Source organism: Antedon bifida, chromosome 2, assembly GCF_963402885.1.
Source record: "Antedon bifida chromosome 2, ecAntBifi1.1, whole genome shotgun sequence".
Classification (NCBI taxonomy): Eukaryota; Metazoa; Echinodermata; class Crinoidea; order Comatulida; family Antedonidae; genus Antedon; species Antedon bifida.
This window is the reverse complement of record NC_136227.1, coordinates 5494116-5513173: the sequence shown is the minus strand read 5'-3', so window position 1 is coordinate 5513173 and position 19058 is coordinate 5494116. Positions and strand designations below refer to the sequence as shown.

The 19058-nt window shown below is 34.2% G+C and overlaps 2 protein-coding genes across 3 annotated transcripts; one reads left to right on the top strand and one right to left on the bottom strand.

Moving 5' to 3' along the window:
* Positions 1 to 856: 856 nt before the first annotated feature.
* Positions 857 to 12141, bottom strand: LOC144835932 (protein RCC2-like). The gene is made up of 10 exons (XM_078691061.1): positions 11873 to 12141; positions 8169 to 8415; positions 7796 to 7927; positions 7349 to 7458; positions 6371 to 6485; positions 6071 to 6237; positions 5767 to 5947; positions 4863 to 4968; positions 2802 to 4457; positions 857 to 2640 (listed from the first exon to the last, which is right to left on the bottom strand). The coding sequence occupies exons 1-9, from the start codon at positions 12023 to 12025 to the stop codon at positions 4202 to 4204; spliced, it is 1467 nt and encodes a 488-aa protein (XP_078547187.1). The 5' UTR covers positions 12026 to 12141; the 3' UTR covers positions 857 to 2640; positions 2802 to 4201.
* A 116-nt stretch (positions 12142 to 12257) lies between these two features.
* On the top strand, positions 12258 to 15152 carry LOC144834953 (UPF0415 protein C7orf25 homolog). 2 transcript variants are annotated; one of them, XM_078689952.1, is made up of 8 exons: positions 12258 to 12337; positions 12584 to 12729; positions 12825 to 13068; positions 13332 to 13469; positions 13585 to 13688; positions 13781 to 13973; positions 14091 to 14275; positions 14519 to 15151. In XM_078689952.1, the coding sequence occupies exons 2-8, from the start codon at positions 12589 to 12591 to the stop codon at positions 14741 to 14743; spliced, it is 1230 nt and encodes a 409-aa protein (XP_078546078.1). In that variant the 5' UTR covers positions 12258 to 12337; positions 12584 to 12588; the 3' UTR covers positions 14744 to 15151. The 2 variants fall into 2 exon arrangements, with proteins under 2 accessions (XP_078546078.1, XP_078546077.1); XM_078689951.1 differs by lacking the exon at positions 12258 to 12337 and having other exon boundaries at positions 12538 to 12729; positions 14519 to 15152.
* The last annotated feature ends 3906 nt before the right edge of the window (positions 15153 to 19058 follow it).

The window sequence follows — 19058 nt, the reverse complement described above, 5'->3', positions numbered from 1 at the left end:
ACGAGGAACGTATCATACGTCCGTTTAAAGGTAGAAATCAGCAGTGAAAGTACTGTATGATAAATATGCCTAACTAGCCTAGATCATGACGATTTCTGCCCCTTTTGTAGAAAAACCTGTAAAAATCCTGGCTACGGGCTTGATTTATGGATATCTATGTCTGAAAAGAAAATGAATAGGCCTACAATACACATTTTTTAATTTAGTAACTAATGTATATTGTGTATAGCGCCCTCTAGTCATAGCGTTGTCAAGTCCTTGGGAAGTTAGCAAACATTTTTTTTTTCTAGAATAGTAATATAATGTTTGACGATTTAATTGAGAACTATAATGTAATGTAGTTTTTCCCGTGTATTTTGAACATTGAGTTAGAATGAACAAGCATTTGTTAAGTAACATTAATTACAAGGGTTTCCCAATCGAATACACAAAATCGTAGATCTGATCATGAATGATTCCACCAAAATGTGACATGTTTCGAGAAAATATTCTCATTATCAGTTGTTCTGATGTCACATTTTAAGGCAGTTTGCCTATTCATTAAATGCCTCACTATCGTTATTTTAACAAATAATGTTGATGGTGTACAGGAATACATTATTCAACATTCAGTCTTTTACAAGAATTTACATTGATCGCAAAAATAGGCGAACATAACAAAAGTTTTTTTTAATGATTTTCTTCATTACATATATTTAATGAAGAAATAAAACTATGTAAAGTTATGTTTTAGTGAATACTGTAATTTTAAAGAAAAAGTTGTTTTTAATATTTTGTTTCTTTGATCAGATTAATTCAAGTTTACTTTTTCGATATTTGTTTTAAGGACCAAACAGAATAAAAGATAAAGAGACCATTTGAAGTACAAAAACATTCAAATTTATTGTCTTAAATAGTGAAAAGAAATATATATACTTTATACATACATCAATGTATATATTTGGTTTTTGTAACATGACCATTGATTGGCTGGTTCTACAGAGTTGGTATATTTATGACCAATCATGAGAGGTAATTCATTTAATACACAAAACCTGATTTGCAAGTGAGTTGGCATTCATTCACACTAGTTAAAAATGAATTTAAATGTAGGTTGCAATACATAAGCACCCATTTACACTGGTAAAATGGACATTGTGCTATAGCCATGTTATTACTGGCCAAAGGTCGCAAGTATTGGTCAGCTGTGAGCAGCCTGCCACACTATCCGCAATATGCTGAAAAATAATACCAATTTACACGGCCAAAGCTGAAGATTAACCGTAGAACAAATTCATATATTTAAATTTACAGGTGGTTGGAATGGATTGTACATACACAGGCGGTTGAAGCTATAGGCACAGTCAACCATGCCGATAGTCAATATTTGGTGTGGAAGCTATCGGCACGGTCATCGTTTGGAAATGAAATGTTGCATATTGCCCAATACCTTGTGTGTTTTATTGACAAGGTGGACCAAACCACTGGTTTTGTCTTTGAACACAAGGCATATGGCCAACTGTGCCTATAGAAAATAAAAGTATTTTTTACAGTTGACAAAAACATGGAACTAGAATCATTTTCAATGCATTTACAAGAATCTACAGAAATTACAAAATTTATGGTAATGTGTTTCATGAAAGTAACAAACTGGCCAGCAGACAAAATTAAACTTATTATTAAATAAACAACATTTTTAATTACCAATTTATGTACAGCACAAAGTGTGTCAAATGATTTATCACACTTCGGAAAAAAGTAATCGACCATTTAGTTCAAGGCAATGACTTAAAAAGCACCAAACATGGAAAAATTGTTATACAGTAAAACCTTTAGGACCCAATAGAGTGTCCCCTTAATAGAGTGTGCCCTTAATAGGGTGTCACCTTTAATAGAGTGTGCCGCTTTAATAGAGTGTGCCCTCCAACAGTGTCCCCTCAACAGAGTGTCACCTTCAATAGAGTGTGCCCCTTTAATAGAATGTGCCCTCCAACCGAGTGTCCCCTCAACCAAGTGTGTCCCCTCAACCAAGTGTGCCCCTTTAATAGAGTGTGCCCCTTTAATAGAGTGTGCCCCTTTAATAGAGTTCCCCTTAGTGTCCCCAAAGAACGTGTTCTACTGCAAATTCTTGCAAATATATACAAACAATGTTCAGTATATATTCAATAAGTTCCCTTTGCTGATCAGAATTGGTTATTCTCAGACTTAAACTGTATTCAAAGTTTAACGTTTTCAAGTATTTTAAAACAGTTTACACTAGCGGTAGACAGGGCTAACTAGCAGCAGCAGCCTAGCATAAACATTATTGGCAAATGTAACTTCATTAAATATAATTTAAATTGTTAAATGTTATATTTAGCACACTGTTAACTGTTGCCGTAGTCTCTTTTTCTCAATCCTTGTTTCAAAAAATATTATTTCGATTTTTACATGCATGTAGAATAGTATTAACAACTAATATTATCAACTTAAAAATTAATTTCAACCTAATTTCAGTGTGTAAAATGGTTTTTCTAAGTATTCCACTATCTATTCTGTAGAATATGAATATTAGGTTAGTTTCTAATAACTTATATATATTTTATTAATTTACAACAACTGTGCATTTATAAATTAGTTGCCACAATTAGGGAAATATTCGTACCAAAACAAACTACTGACCTTATTTCATTGAAAACAAAATTTAGGTGAGTACGGTCTACTCTCCTAAAGCTCTGTCTACACGATCAAATTATTTAGAAAAAAAAAAAGTGATGTGCCCAAATATGGTAGTGATATACCCAATATGGTAGTGATATGACATCATGTCCATATATGGGCACATCACATTTTTTGGTCACATAAAGTTTGATAGTGTAGACAGAGCTTAAACTGTTTTGATTTTTCTGAAGGTTTCGAAGACCTAAAACTTTTTAGTAAGTAAAGTGCATACTGAAATACCCTTAGCCCAAGTCTGGTGAATATGGTTGCTGCTGACTCTAAAAAGAGGCATTTTTGGACCAGCATATTTTTGTTGTTCTAGAAGATGCGACTGGCAAATATTTGTTTACGAACATTGAAAAAAGAAAAACAAGCAATGCCATTTCACAGAAACTGTAAAAACTTTTATGAAAAAACTAATCAAATATTTACAGTAGATTCTTAGCCTGTTGCTCGTTCATTAAGCAGTTGCTTAGCGACCTCTCTGGAATGAATGCTAGACAAAGTAATTACAAAAAAGTTACGTATGTACACATTATACTTTATAACAACTCACTCTCTATACTTGCAAATGCTTAAAAAACATGGGAAATTTGCAAGACGGACAACAAAAATGTTTATTTTGGCCTATATTTAGAGTTAATTATACATTAGCGGCAAGAATTGTTGTAACTATTTATAAATTTAAAGTAAAAAATTATTTTTTAGTAAATCTGTCTATATAACTTCTGTTACAGGTACAAAAAAACAGATTGCTTTATATTGAATAAATTTACAACTCGCATTCATATAATATGATGAGTTGTTTATTTTAGTAAAGTTGTTGAATTTATTATTCAATGAAATAAAAGGGGACTTGCAAAAAAATATGTTGCACTTTTTGCACTATGTTCTTTGACTCAATACTTGAGTAAAGCTGCAGTTTTCAAATCTTTGTACACCACGAGAACCATAAACAATTATTCTCGCACCCTTGTGAGATTGTCTTGCATACGCGAGAGTTACCTCATATGCCGAGATTGTCTCGCACAAAATGATTTGTCTTGTGAGGTATATAATATAACCAATGGCAAATATTGTACACCACGAGAACCATAAACAATTATTCTCGCACCCTTGTAAGATTGTCTTGCATACGCGAGAGTTACCTTATACACTGAGATTGTCTCGCACAAAAAGATTTGTCTTGCGAGGTATTTAATATAACCCATGAAATTGACTTCTCACAATCAGCAAACATGATCGTAATGTTTGTTTCACATTTTTCATGTTTGATAATTAGAGATCAGTGAGATAGTCTCACAATGATTTTGTCTGACATGGCCCGTGAGATTATCTCACATTATCAGTGCAAAATCTCACAATCTTATACTCACATACTCAGTTGAATTTGTCTCACATAATCAATGAAACACCAGATGTTTTAAGAAGTTGCAGAGATAGCACTCCTATTTACAAATGTGTTACATCACACCAATTGTATTTCTGAGAACACAAACCATAACTGCAAGAACATCGTCCTCTATTGTGTTGGCGAGAACACTGGTAGCTTCTGTACCTTTTCCTTGTCCTCTTCCTTCTCGTCGTCTCTAGCAATCATCACTGTGTGACCGAACCCGCAAGCCACGCTGTGTATGAAGATCCCCTCCACTGTCTTCACCTCCTTTGCGCAGGTGGAAGAGCGTGGTCCGTTCTCGCCGTAGCCCAATTCTCCGTATGTTGGTGATGGCCCCCAACTAATTAGGCTCTCATCTGCCGCTATTACGATAGAACGATTACTATGGAAGCAAAAATATAAATTTTTTTCTTTATCAAAATTGAATGATTTATCATCAAATACTGTACATATAAATGTTATTTATCAATTGTTGCCTTAATAGTTTTTATACAATAGTCACAATCGGCGATGCGAATCCGACCTAGTAGTGTGACTGGATAGTGGGTATCTAATCACAATCTAGTGTGCGACATTGTTGGGTTAGATTTTTTTAATTATTATCAAAGCCACACATTGACTACCTTCCAGGACGACCAACATACACATGTAGTTCAAAACAGCAACTACGACCACTGCTTCCGGGTGTTCGTTTACATTTATACCGAATATTGTGCAACACCTATTTTAAGTACTAACAGCATGATAGTAAAGCTAGGCTAGATTTCAGCCTCCCCACAAGACAAACCTGCATCCTATGCTCCTTATGTTCCAACCAATAAGGTCTTGTACAGGCTTAGGGTACATGGTTGCTTCACCTGTTGTCTTGGCTTGACCCCAAAAGAACAGCATACCTTAGAGGAAAATAAAATGTACACTTTTGAACACATCTAACATCTAAGTTTACTTTAAAATAAATATTAAATCATAATCAGTGAAATGTACATTTATTGCACCAGTCTGCATTGAAAATAGAACTAACTGTTCTGATAAGCCCAACAGCATACCTTAGATGAAAATTGAGTGCCAATATTTCAAGTTTACTTAAGAATAAATGATCAAAATCAGTGCATTGTACATTATAGCTTCAAATTGCATTGTAAGTAAGTCTACACTACTCCACTGGCGCTAGTACACTGCAAGCCCATTCTCTACGATATATTTCCAAACTACAGCAAACTCTGAGGCATAACTTATTATTATATATATCCACACCCAATAAGTTTCAACGCACTATGGTGTAAGATCAACATTAAATTTATGATCAAACTTCAACAAATAAAACGTTGTTTGGTCACTAGCCCTTGCTGTTGTACATCTATGTTAGGTAGGCCTAGCATAGAGTTAAAAAAGCTAAATCCATAGTTAATATTCCTTCCACTTCTTTCTATACATTTTTAGTATTTCGTATCAATAAAAAATATATGAAAATACAGTCAAGTTTCTCAATACCGCCGGACACCTTTGGGCCAAATATGTCTGGTTTTCCGGGAAAGTCTGGTATTTGGAATGTGTTTATAATGATAAAAATGATATATTGGTATTGGGAGAGTTTCAGGTTTTCAGAGAGTCAGGTATTAGGAGAGTTTCTGGTTTTCAGAGAGTCCGGTATTGGTAGAGTCAACTGTATACCACGTCAGTACGACACTTACCCGTCTCTGTTATAGCCATTGAGTATGCCGATCCGCTGTGGATGCTTTTTACACCTCTATTTGGCATGTCAAAAGGTTTTAATAAACGAGGTACTGGTTCATTCTTTGGTCCTTGATGGCCCAGGCGGCCATAGCCACCAAAACCCCATGTGAACACGCGCTTCTGGATGTCTAGAGCAACCTACAAATTGCAAAAAGTGTAAATTAAATTTTCAAAAGTTAAGTTTTCTAAAAGGAGGGGTTATTGTATACACACAATACTCTTAAAATTACTAATAATTAGTGGGGACAAATATTCACTCACAGTATGGTTAACACCACATACAACATCCTTTATCAAAACCCCGGTCAGCGACTTCACTTGACCTTCACGAGTTCGTTCTATATACACCTGGATTCGTTTTGGTACTAGTTGGCAGTCAAAGGTCACTTTCTTGGACGTTACAAAGTATTGGCCATCATTATTATGACCTGCATAAATAAAAAGAAAACAATTTAATGAAAAAAGTACACATCTCTGCATGGTTACAAGTAAATCATTGTGATGGCTTCCAATGTTTCTAAATTTGGGGTTGTAACACATACTATCACAACATTACTTTACCTAATTGACTGTATTCTGGATGGCCGAACGAGTAGAGGCGACCTTTGAGGTCAAGAACCATACTGAAGTCACCGCCACATGCTACCTTTGTAATTGGCTGACCATCGTATAGAATCTGAAAACAAGAACCAATGACAAACATGTTAAAATAAGCATGCTATTTAATGCTATACTTTGTAATGTTTGTATTTTTTATTTTAGATTGTAAAAGGATCCCAATGGAAATAAGCTGATAAGCTTTTTGGGCTATCCTGGAAAATCTTTTATAAATGTATTATTTGTAATGTCCGTAATTTATGTTATCACTTTGTATGTATTTTTTATGATGATTTTCCAAATAAATTCAAATCAAATCAAATCATGCCTTCCAATACTAGTTTGTAAATGTCTACGTAGACCTGTCTTAAATTTACTATAAGACTTGACAACATGTCTCAATTGTAAATGCATACATAGACCTGACCAAATCCTTTAGAAAACTCAAACATTGAATTGAAATATTTTATTTATACTGGGCGACCTCTTCAGTCAAAGACTGCTCTCCCAGAGGACCCAGTGGCTGTGACCCCTACTTGTCTCGAAAGATGTACTATAGGTTCTTTAAAGTGCACATGAGCCAGATGTGTACACTGGAACATATAGTCCTTATCCGAGAAGACTCGTTCTACCACCAGAACCATGAGTGAGCCTCGAAACCCTTGCCGATGTTATGGCTACGTAACTACGGTTCCACTGTATTAACCGCTCGGCTCACATGTCACCAAATACTCAATTGTAAATGTGTAGATCCGACTAATTTTCTATAAGATTTCAAAACATTTTCCAATACTCAATTAAATTTGCCTATGTAGACCATGTAGTTATTATTTTATACCTCCATGTATACACCTAACTTCAAAACATTTCCAAATTCTCAATTGTAAATTCCTACATAGAAAAATAAAGAGGTTGAAACTAGACAATGAAGTTTTGCCAAACCTTCTGCGGTACACCAATGGACGTCTTGTCCTCTTTATTTCCTTCACATTGGAATCCAAGACCAAGTTGGCCAAACTTATTCTCACCAAATGCAAATACCTCTCCTTCATCTGTTGGTTAAAATAGATCAGTTAGGTTTGAGGTGTGCAATAACTATCGACAGTTTGTCAGTTTTTACTAAAGTTCTTAAAGCTATTTAATTTTGCCATTTTTGTATGTTTCATATTGTATTTTTATGTGTTTTAACATATATTTATATCTAAATATTTTTAAGGCATCCTATAATATAATTTTTCGCTGTAGTTGAAATAAAATAAAATAAGACAAAACAGCCATATTAACTTCATTGGCAGAACCTATCTTTAACTTTGTTGGTAGCCACCCTAAGCTGTTGATAAAAGCCTACATCCATGGGGTAGCTGTAAGCAAAGCATCTGATGTACTTACTTGTCAAACATAGAGTGTGATTACGTCCACACGCAGCCTCCACAATTGTGTAATCTTTTAGCGTTTCAATGACTGTGGGATTGTCCCTTCGTACCGCATCACCGTGCCCTAGTTGCTCCTTATCGTTACGACCTGAAACCACAACAGAATTTTTATTGCAGAACATTAAAAAATACACAAACCACCACGTTCCCATATGAGGGCATGGTTGCGGACTGGTCCATTATAATACAGGGGTGTTCTAGGAACTTTTCACTTTCGTATCTAAAGCCCTCCCTCTGGAGAGCACGGGCTATTGTCCGTTTAAACAGGTAAGCTAGGCATGATATAGACTATGCAATTAGGTATAAATGAACAAAGAAATGTGACTTACCCCAACTCATAGCTAAGCCTTCTTCTGTGATCAGCAGAGTGTGACAAGCTACAGGGCCAGAAAACACTGCCTTAACACGAATCCCTGAGAGTGCAGACAAGCGGTGAGGTGACCAAAGGTTGCGGCCACCGACTGGTGAGCTACCAGGCATTCTGGCATGCTTTGGTACCTGGCTGCGCCCCGTCAAATCCCAATTGGTTCCACCACAAAAAAGTAGTTCTCCTGTAACTGTGGACCCCTTTAATCTCTGAAAATATAAAAAATAATTTTTTTTATTAAAACGACTTAATTGAATAAAGATCAAATCTTTTGGTTTATAATTATATAATTTCAAGTGTAGCCTACAGACATCTATCTATTTAAATCATTACTAAATTAACAGGCACAGAACAAATTTTAAAGTAATATAAATACTGTACTGAATATTAATTAATGAAGAATCTGAAACGATAACATTAATTTAATAATGCATGTTTTAAGAGATGTACACATCAAATTATTTTGATTTAATTCTCATTTCAACATTGCATTCGCACTTACTTAGTCTTATCAATTAAATTATTGTTTAAACTTTAAACAGTAAAAATTTAAGATTAATTTTTGCACTATAAAATGAATGCTTGTCTGGTTATATCTACGGCCATGTTATTATCATAATGGCTTTGTTAAGTACATTTTCCATTAACTAGTCTTACTAGACCATGATGTACAGGGTTTGCTCGCATGTCAACGCCCTACCAAGGTCACATCTGTTAAAATTCATTAATCATTACCAATAAAACATTTGTCTTATGAATAATTCGCAAGAAAATCTTTTTACTTCACACTCGACATGTTCATATTGAAGATATTTTTTTACATTGATTGAAGATTTTTAACTTTCAAATAAGTTTAACCCGAACATCACGGTGACGAGTTCATGTCTAGTTAAATTGAAACTTGAAACGTGGTAAACATAGGGTCCGCTAATAAGTTAGGGTAGACCAGGCTTTTTGTTACAATTTAAGAAGATTAAAGGAAATCTAAGGAATTACAGTATACAGAGAAAAACTTTATGCTTCTGTAACTCGCGTTAATTTAGTGCTTTAGTTAAAATAATGTCGCTATTTTCATATTTTCAAGAAATAAAGAAATTACGATAATTCTTTTTGTTTATACTGTAGAAATATAACTTATATGTAATGCAGGAAAGGTATAACATTTATGATATTTTGAGAATGAAATTTTCAGGTCATGTACATTTTTGTCCATTTCTCATGGAAATGCCCGGAAAGTATCTGCTGCCTCTGCCCTAAAAACTCTGTTGATAGTATTAGCAGGGAATAGTTAAATTTCACTCTGATACAGATTACATATAAAGTTCAAAATATTTAATAATAATGGCTTGTCTCACTTTTTTCTCACAGACACAGTGATTGTAATAAATAGTAATGCATTCCTACAATGGGCAAAACTTATAAATCAAATTCAGTAGTACTGTACAAATGGTATATATCAAGACACAGTGGTAGGGTCCAGATGGCAATTATGTTTGGATATGAACAATGGAGTCATATTACTGAATAGGGATGAAGGGCAATGATGAATGCAACTGTTCCTATTCAACACAAAAACAGAACACCAACAATAAAGAAAAATAAACTCTGTATTGTCTGAAAAATTAATATCCTATAGAATTGAGGATAATGGAACATTGTACCAAATGAAACAGTGTTTTTGTGTGTAGATGTACAGTACAGTACTGTAGGTAAAATACTTTTATCTTATTCTGTTACTGTCATAAAATACACCAAAATAATCCAAGGGTTACATGTAAATTTAAAGAACATAAAAAGTCTTTAAAGTAACATTTATTAATGAACTACAGTGTACATAGGCAGATTAACTATTTGAGTGAACATTTAAAAAACAAAATAGCTGAATAAAGTTCTAAAAAGAGATAGATCTAAAAATGGTGGAAGGAGGCTGCTGGCCAATTGAGTTTTCTACAACATACCATGGAGGTAAATTCTACATTATGGACATGGACATAATGCAGGGACCTGTGTAATAAACATATTTTAATTCAGCTGAGTTCCAATGCATCCACAGATATACTATTATATAGATAAAGAAAGGAAGGGCAGGTAGCAGAAAGTTATGGGTTTAAAAAAAAACAGTACTTTGATTGAAGTACTGTGGAATACATTAAACTTAGGTGGTTGGAAGACTTTGAAAGTAGTGTCCTAGCCATCATCTACCTACAGTAGGCCTAGCACAATTCTACAATATATACAGCATAGAATAGGAGTTCCTTAGTGAAGTTTAGCTGGATTCTGTAGTTATATTGATTTTGTCATTAACATAACCAGAGTCTTATCTTTGTCAAAATCAATACCATTTCCTTAATTGAATGCACCAATATTTCTAATGAGCACACTATAGTACATTGAATTATATAGAATATTCTCAAGAAAGTGCCATGCCAATGTAGACTTACAATTATGTAACATGTTTTAAGCTCTGTCTACAATATCAAACTAGTTTGACAAAATGTGTCCAAATGTGGTAGTGATATGCACAAATATGGTAGTGATATGATATCATCATGACCATATATGGGCACATCATATTTTGTTGTCACATAAAGTTTGTAGACAGAGCATTATACTGCACCTAGAAGTCAATAGAAGGGTATAGTGTTGATCATTGAATTCAATAATATGGAATATGGATGCATGTCTTTGGAGAGGGAAGGTGGATACTGTACATTGGATGCATGTTGGCTAATACGGTTAGCATCTAGTTAGCAAAGATGTACATCATGCGTATTATTATTCCATGTACCAATGTGAGATACCTTACTGTACTGACTGTGGTCTTTGGGTGTGGGTAAAAGAATGATGATATCATATTATATTATTCACATAATCATGGCCCTTCTGTCAGTCATCAAAGCTGAAATCAAATCTTATGTTAAAAATGTATTATCTAGTCTAGTTGATGACAGTACTGTTCATATTATTATTTGTACTTCCTGGTTAAACCAATGAAATTATAATTATATAATTAAAAAATATATATATATATATATAACATAGTAAATACACAAACTAATTTCAGTGGTGGGTACTCAACTCTGTATTAAAATATGATAACTTTTTTTTTAAGTGGATAGGCCTAGCTAGGGCCTATATTATTATAGGTAGATACTTTGTTTTATCAATAATAATTTAGTAAATAGGCCCCCTAGTAGATATTCACTAATTTAATCATATATACACACATAGACTAGTGACAGTGTAGGCATGCCTACCATTTAAATTTGATTAATTAACAACAATACTACACAGCCCACAATAAACACAAATAAAACATGGTGTCATTATTATTCTTATTCTTATTGAGAATACAGCTGTACGAATAAAACCGTTCAGCCGGCCAATGAATGATACGCGGCGGCGAGTACATAGCTAGGTAAACGAAAAGTAAATCACTTTGTGTTTATGTCATTATTATAGTTCACGACAACACCATAAAATAAGTTTAAATTTGGAGGGATTTTTAAACTTCTTGAAGAAATAAGTATTATACCTGCTTATCCAAGTAATATTTGGATAAATAGTCGCTAGGTATGGGTGCATAAGGGGGTTTTAGACTTGGTGCAAAAATAATCTCACACAGCATCCGGCCGATAATTGGTGACCCGATCAATGTGAACTCACGATTTTTTCCACTTCTTCCCCAGGGGTAAGATATGTCTCCATTTTGACTTTCTTCCCATCTGAGACGCCATCCTCATTTTTCTTGTTGGGTTTTCTTCTTCTCTTTTTAGCTTCTGCCGTTTTCGGTACATCGTTGTTTGCTGCTTTAGGCATTCTGATGGTGGTTTTATTGGCACGAAATATTTTACTTTTCGTACCCTGCGACGTTACCGTATTGTAAAGATAGGCCTATAATGCACAAAGAACACGCTCCTGAAACAAAACATAAACGCGGGAAATGAGCCCTCTTTAGTTTTGTTAGAATCGTTTCATAACTGTTAGATTGTTAGAGTTCATTTTCATTTCGATTTGATTGGATTTCTAAGAATCACGTGAGGAATTAAAGTACAAGTCAAAAAGAGGGCAGCAAATGAATTTTCCGGGATAAACAAAATTGTCTTATTCAGTGTTCTTCATGATGCAATAGTATGTAATAGGGCAATTATAGGCCTATAGATTATTAACTAAATTAATCACCCGCTTTAGGGAGGTTGTGTTCAATCCATCAGGATGTATATGTCTGCCTCTCTAGTATAGAGTCTTGGACGTTTTTCCAGTAGACTAGTAGTAGTAGAAAATGTAGCACCGGTCTACTCATGGAGTAAATGGTCTACTCTAAGTCTAAAGGTATCTCCTCCAAGTTTACAAATTTATTGTTACAATATTTTTCAGAAAATATGGAATCAATTCAACCACTTATTGATAAAGCTCATGAGCTGATACAACGAGCGGATCAACTTCAATCGAAGGAACCCTCTGTACGAAGCGTTCCTAAACTGAGTAAAAGAATTAAAGCAGAACTCAACTTCCTACACACTGTAAGTCACATGTACTGGAAAAGAAGCTAAGTATAGGCCCATTACTGATAGGCCTAAAATTGTGGCACACATCTGAACTATTTTATTTCTTTCAGCTACAAAGTGGAGATGTCGAGTTGAAAGAGAACCAGTTGCAAAGTACCAACCTCACCCATTTGGAGGCAGTGCTTTCTGCTGCTGAAAGTCTTCCAGGTGTCAGTGACATCTTCTCCGCTAAGCATGCCACAGATGAGAAGGGGAATCAGAAGACACTGGTCATTGATGTCATTGCCAATCATGGTGCCATCTGGGTAAAGGTAACTGCCAGAAGAGGACATGCACTGTACAGAGTCTGGCAAGGTGCAATTATTTTTATATATTTGAACAAACCATAGCGCCATGAAACGGTGTTGGAAAAGAAACTTATTGCATTGCGCATGCATGTTTTAAATCTAGAGTACTATCTAGTATACAGTAATCAATAAGGTTATTATGAAATTATATTGTGAAATAAGCTTAAATCCAAATACTAACGAAAAGATACAAGATTATAAAAACATTTTACATTCTCGAATACATAATGAGCTAATTAAAATAAAGTATGAATGTTTAATTTTTTGCAGGTGAGGGTGATTATGGCGATAAAGATATAGTTGAACAGGCTCTAGAATACAACAACTTTGCTTCCTCTAATCCAGTCAAGTTCATCGTCCCAAAAGTACATGTTATGTTTCTCAAGGGTTTACCTTCTGAGGTCAAAGGTTAGCATATATAAGGTTGAATTCACAATGAACTAATTAGTAATTTAAATTTTATGAATGGAAAATATGTATGGTGAAAAATGATCAATTTAAAATCATATTTCTGTAAAAATAGGTGAACTGGAATCTGTGGGTATAGCAACACACGGCCATGTCTTAAGCAATACAGATGACCATAGAATCGACGTTCCCTGTTTTGATTGGTCAGTTTTAAAAGAGGTTAGTTACTGAGGTTAGTTACTAAACTGAGTATTGGAACATAACCTATAAGGAATTTCGTCGGTTTAAAATCATTTGTATTTACTTCTCAGCTAAAGGTCATACATGCTGGTGACCCACGGCGAAATCGGGTGAATTTGGACGTATCAACCATGATAGCAATGACCAGCAATCTTACCCATAACGGATGTTGGTTTGATTACCCAGAATGCCTTTTGATAAATGATCAGGCAATAGAGGAAAGGCATCACCCTCAACTGACCGCACTTTATGACATTCTAAAAGGTATTTGTAAAGCCAGGCATAGTTACTTGGTGGGTGCTTTCTAATTCCACGCAATTTGCAAAGTCAATTGATGATCAATTATTGTTTGTGATGTCATTTCCCCTTCTCTTTCTTCAGGTAAACAACTATTTGCCTGTTCAACAGCCATTACAATCTACAAAGACATTGTCGGCAATGTTGCAGGTCCAATGGAACAAGCCAGAGCCAAGATGCTGCTAACAAAAGTCAGAATTGTTGATGACTGTGTATCAAAAAGAACACAGGAGTTGGGATGGAGTAATAAGATCAAGGAAAGGCCAAAGGTTAATAATAAATTACACTCTGCCTTGTGGGTTATTCATGACATTATTGCATTGTGGGATACTCTACTTTATCCATGATATAATATTGCATTGTGAGTATCCATGACATATTGCATTGTGGGATACTCTACTTTGAAGCATCCATAACATATTGCACTGTGGGTACTCTTTGTATCAATGAAATTGTATTGTGGGATATTCTACTGCATCCATGACATAACTCTATTTTTGATAAAATTTTAGATCATTTTCGGTACTGGAGATGCTTTGGAGATGGTCACGGTTTCTGCAAACGGATCGTTCATTCGTTCAGCTAGTAAGCATAACATAACATATGCAGTTGATCTCCACCAATCACGTGCGTTCACTGAGAGGAAAGAAGCACAAGCTGTAACAATAAAGAAAGATGATGCATTTAAAAGGATTAACTTAGAACAGATATTAAGGGATTTACTTAATCCAAGCTGATCTAAAAATCTAAAACCAGAGAGACATTAAAGAAACGTTTATTTAAATGAGATAGTGTACAAGATTCACACAGGTCAATAAATGACCTTTTACCAAAAGAAATCTCAGGTATTTAAAAATTTAAAAAAGTTATTTTATTACTTATATACCTCATTTAATGTATATATTTCATTTTTTTAATCTACATAAATATTAAAACATCTGGAAAATCATTTGTACTTTAGGTTATCATATGCAACAGAAATATATTAAAGGCAATACTATGATATTTAAAATATTAGGTCTAGCGCCCTCTATTGAAGAATATTTTGAGAAAAAGATCTTGAGAAAGATTAAGTTAACAGACAAAATAAAAAAGGAAATAACTATTATTTTGTAAATTAAAAGAGAAGTATTAATTTTTAAAAAAGATGAGTGACCATTTATTTGAATAATATCTTTAAAAAAGTACTTTCCAAATCGGTATCTGCTTTTAACCTCGTCCTATATCACCCTTAATTTGCATAGACATTAGAGGTGGCAGAATACAACCCTCTATCAGCAGATTCATTAATTAGTTTGCTGTATAGTGGAAATAAAAAATAATATCGTAATTCAAAAACAAAATTCCACTTTGCAATACACTTCCTCGATTCTTTTAAGAATGTGGTCAAAGAAAAACGTGTTTAAACTTCTTGTTTGACCTTCCTTTTATCTCCATATCGGCATTAAAGGAAAAGGTGAGTCCCATTATTGTTTCTGAAAATAAGGAATGAGATATTACTGTAGGCAGTTCTTTGATGCTAAGCCTCAGCATTATGTTGTAGGGTGGTCTTGCCGCATTATCCTCCCCAATATTTTTCAACCAGTCACTTAGTCATTTAGTTGTTCTTACTAAGAATTGAATCTGGGCCTTTCTGTCAGTGGCGTAACGCAGGGGGCAAAGGGCCCTCCAACGTTGGGGCTGCTCATGCTCTGAGACCCCTTAAGCCTTTGGGCCCCAGGGTTTAGCCAGTGAGTGCTCATAGCTGCTTTCTGTATAATGGTGACTACCGCAACTCCTTATCAGCAATTTAACCATTAATATTATTTAAATAAGTTATAAGTTGAACTCTTCGTAAACTGCGTGCTAGGTAAAGTGTGGTAAAGTTGTCGCTTAATTATAGCAAATGTCTCATACTTCTAAGAAAAGCCTTGGAACTTCAACCTACACTTATCAATCCAGCGACGGCAATACTAGCCAATTAAACTATTTTCTGTACAAATAACATAAAACTATTACATCCAAGCTTTGAAATTGATCACTGTGGATACAATTTCCCAGAGGTGCCGACTTACAGTTGCAATAAAAATGAGAATTCTAAATCGTAGCTTAAGATGAACAGATAAATTGCATTCTAAGGCTTAGTCATCATGCCGACGTGGATCAGATACATCGGAGACACATAGATATACATATATTCACTTATATTGCATTCTACGACTTAGTCATCAAGTCAGCTTAGATCATATACATCTGAGACACAGGAATTTATATATATATATTCACTTATATTGCATTCTATGGATTAGTCATCAAGTCGGCTTAGATCATATACATCAGAGACACAAGAATATATATATTTACTCACTACTATCTACCTAGCATGAGTAAACTACTGTTTTTTGTTTTTTTTTTGTGTTATCAATATTATGGTAGGTCCCAATTTTCTATGACCTGTCATTATTGAGTATTAAACAAAGCAGATCAAACCTGTACATTTGTTCTCCTTCGAAATTTTCGATCAATGATATCACAAGATTTAAATTGTTTTAGTAATACAAATGGAGATGCGTTTTTCAAGAAACTTTTGTACTATTAGAGACTTTTGTGTTTTTGTGTTTGCCACACAAGATGGGCAAAACTGGGTACAAATTTGGTCCCTTAGTTTATTATAACCTATTAAAATTAGGTTTGCGGTACACTGTATTCTAAATAAAATATAATAGTGTCGTGATAGGCCCAAATATGGTAGTAATATGACATCATCATTTCCATATATGGGCACAACACAATTTTTTGTCACATAAAGTTGTAGACAGAGGTTAAATAAAAAAAAACATTAAAATAAATCATTATCTGTATATGACAATCATGTGAGGAACATTCATGAATTTAAGTATCAAATTCATGATCATGAGGTCATAAATTTATAAAATGCGTGTAGGCCCGATACATGAAGACATTACTTATACTGCTTTAGGACACATATAGTGTCCCACTAATAGGCAGTGTTGTAATGACTATGAGTGCTCACTGGCTAAACGCTGGAGGGCCCCTTGGGAGTGTTAAACCAGTGGCCTATGGGTTACGCCACTGTTAATAGGGCTGCTTCCTTAATAGAGGTAGGGGTTGGCCATATTATTAAAACATATATTGTTATTATATGGAAAAGTTTCCCTTTTATAGGGGTGTCTCAAAGGAAGGGGTGCCACTGTACGGCAGTATATACATTTAGATCTTCTTTACATTAGATATTCGTATTAGAGGTTCTTAAAAATAAAGACCAGAGTTATAATGGAGCAACATTTGCTTATAAATATACAATATTTTGAAGGAAAAAAAGGAATATAGATTACAGTATCTAGTCATGTATGTATAGTTCTTGTACATTATATTAATATTGATTTATTTTAAAAAATTAAAAATTATGTATGGTCATAATGAAACCTAAATTTAAATTCTATATTCTATCGAGCTAATAAAATTAATTATATTGAAAGCAACATTTAAAACAGCACATCGCCTTTAAGTGTTCCAAAGAGTGGCAAAAGAGTTGGTGGATCTGTTGTCCACTATGAAAGGTCAACTGTCCACTGTCAAATGTCCAATGTCCACCATAAATTGTGACAAATTCTTATTAAAAAATAACTATATTTTATAAAGACTATTTTCAGCCTATCTTTTCATATTCATAATCTAACTGCAAGAAGTTGAATACTTTTGTAAACTATAAAACAAATAAAATATTATTGTGAATATTTATGTGACAAGAGAAACATTAATTACTTTAGAACAAAAACAAGTACCAGGGAATATTTCCCCAGGTTCCAAATACTCTATTTATTTTTTTTCTCTCCATTTTTTTTAAAAATGTTCTAAATGTTGTTCTAATGGTAGTATTGTATTGAAGGCGCTTTAATATGGCTATAATTATTCACCCTTACATCCTGTCTTTTTATTCTTTTTTTGGATACAACATGGTTGTCGGCCATATGCTGTCACGGTTCAGTGAATATAATACCAGCTGCCCTTTCCTCCATTATTCCACTCCCCTTCCAATGATTCACAAGTTGATTTAATTATCTACTATCTATAACGCACAAATAAAAAGCTTTAAATTATTTCAGTGTAAATCTGTTTCCTTGAACTAAACCTATAGTGCTGCTGAATATATTTTGGATGCGCTGAATGTAGGGTCAGGGAGGTCAATTGACCCCTGCAACATCAATAATATGAGGCAACATTGACCTATAAGGCCTACCTTTGACCCCACACTTCTGAAATTGTCCATATGCTTCTGTTTTCTGTTTTATATGAGTAGAGTTATAATGTCAAAGGGCCAGAAGAGGACACAGCAAACAGTTTAATAGTTCCACAAACTTCATCCACAGTCTACCAGCAATCTTTTTTCCCCAGAACTATTAGAACATGGAATACCCTATCGCAGTCTATTGTTAACGTAAATAAACAGCAAGCACCTTGTCCAAACCAATTAAACAGCACCACCACTTCACTGAGACCTCCTAGTTAATATCCCTCGTGGAAGATTCAGGAGGAAACAAACCAAGTACCAATTTATAGTTTGTAGTGACACTGGTGCTTGGTGTAACACCTTGATTACATATGCCTGGGTTCAAATCCTGGTGACAGGCTATTTCTCAAAACCATTTCACTCTTAATTTTACCGGTTATTGAACATTTTTCTCATTTCTGCTGTCAAGAAATTGGGAGTACTAACATCACATAGTTATTATGGTAATAGTTTTTTTTTTTTTTTTTCGTGGCAGAAACATTTCACTCTCAGCCATCATGACCATTTGTGTTATCGCTTTTTAAAATTTACTGTCAACCTTCACCCTTGACCCAATGCTTTGATTTGTAGCAATAGCATCCATTTTACAGCCTTCTGCTCCTTATTATACATGAAGTATTTTACAGCGTACAACATTATTAATTTATGTATGTTCCTTCTGTTAAACAGTACACTACAATTCCATTATGGTCATAAAATATACTATAACATATTACTGAATAATTTTTCTCGTTTGAGTGATTTGCATGTAATACACTGTA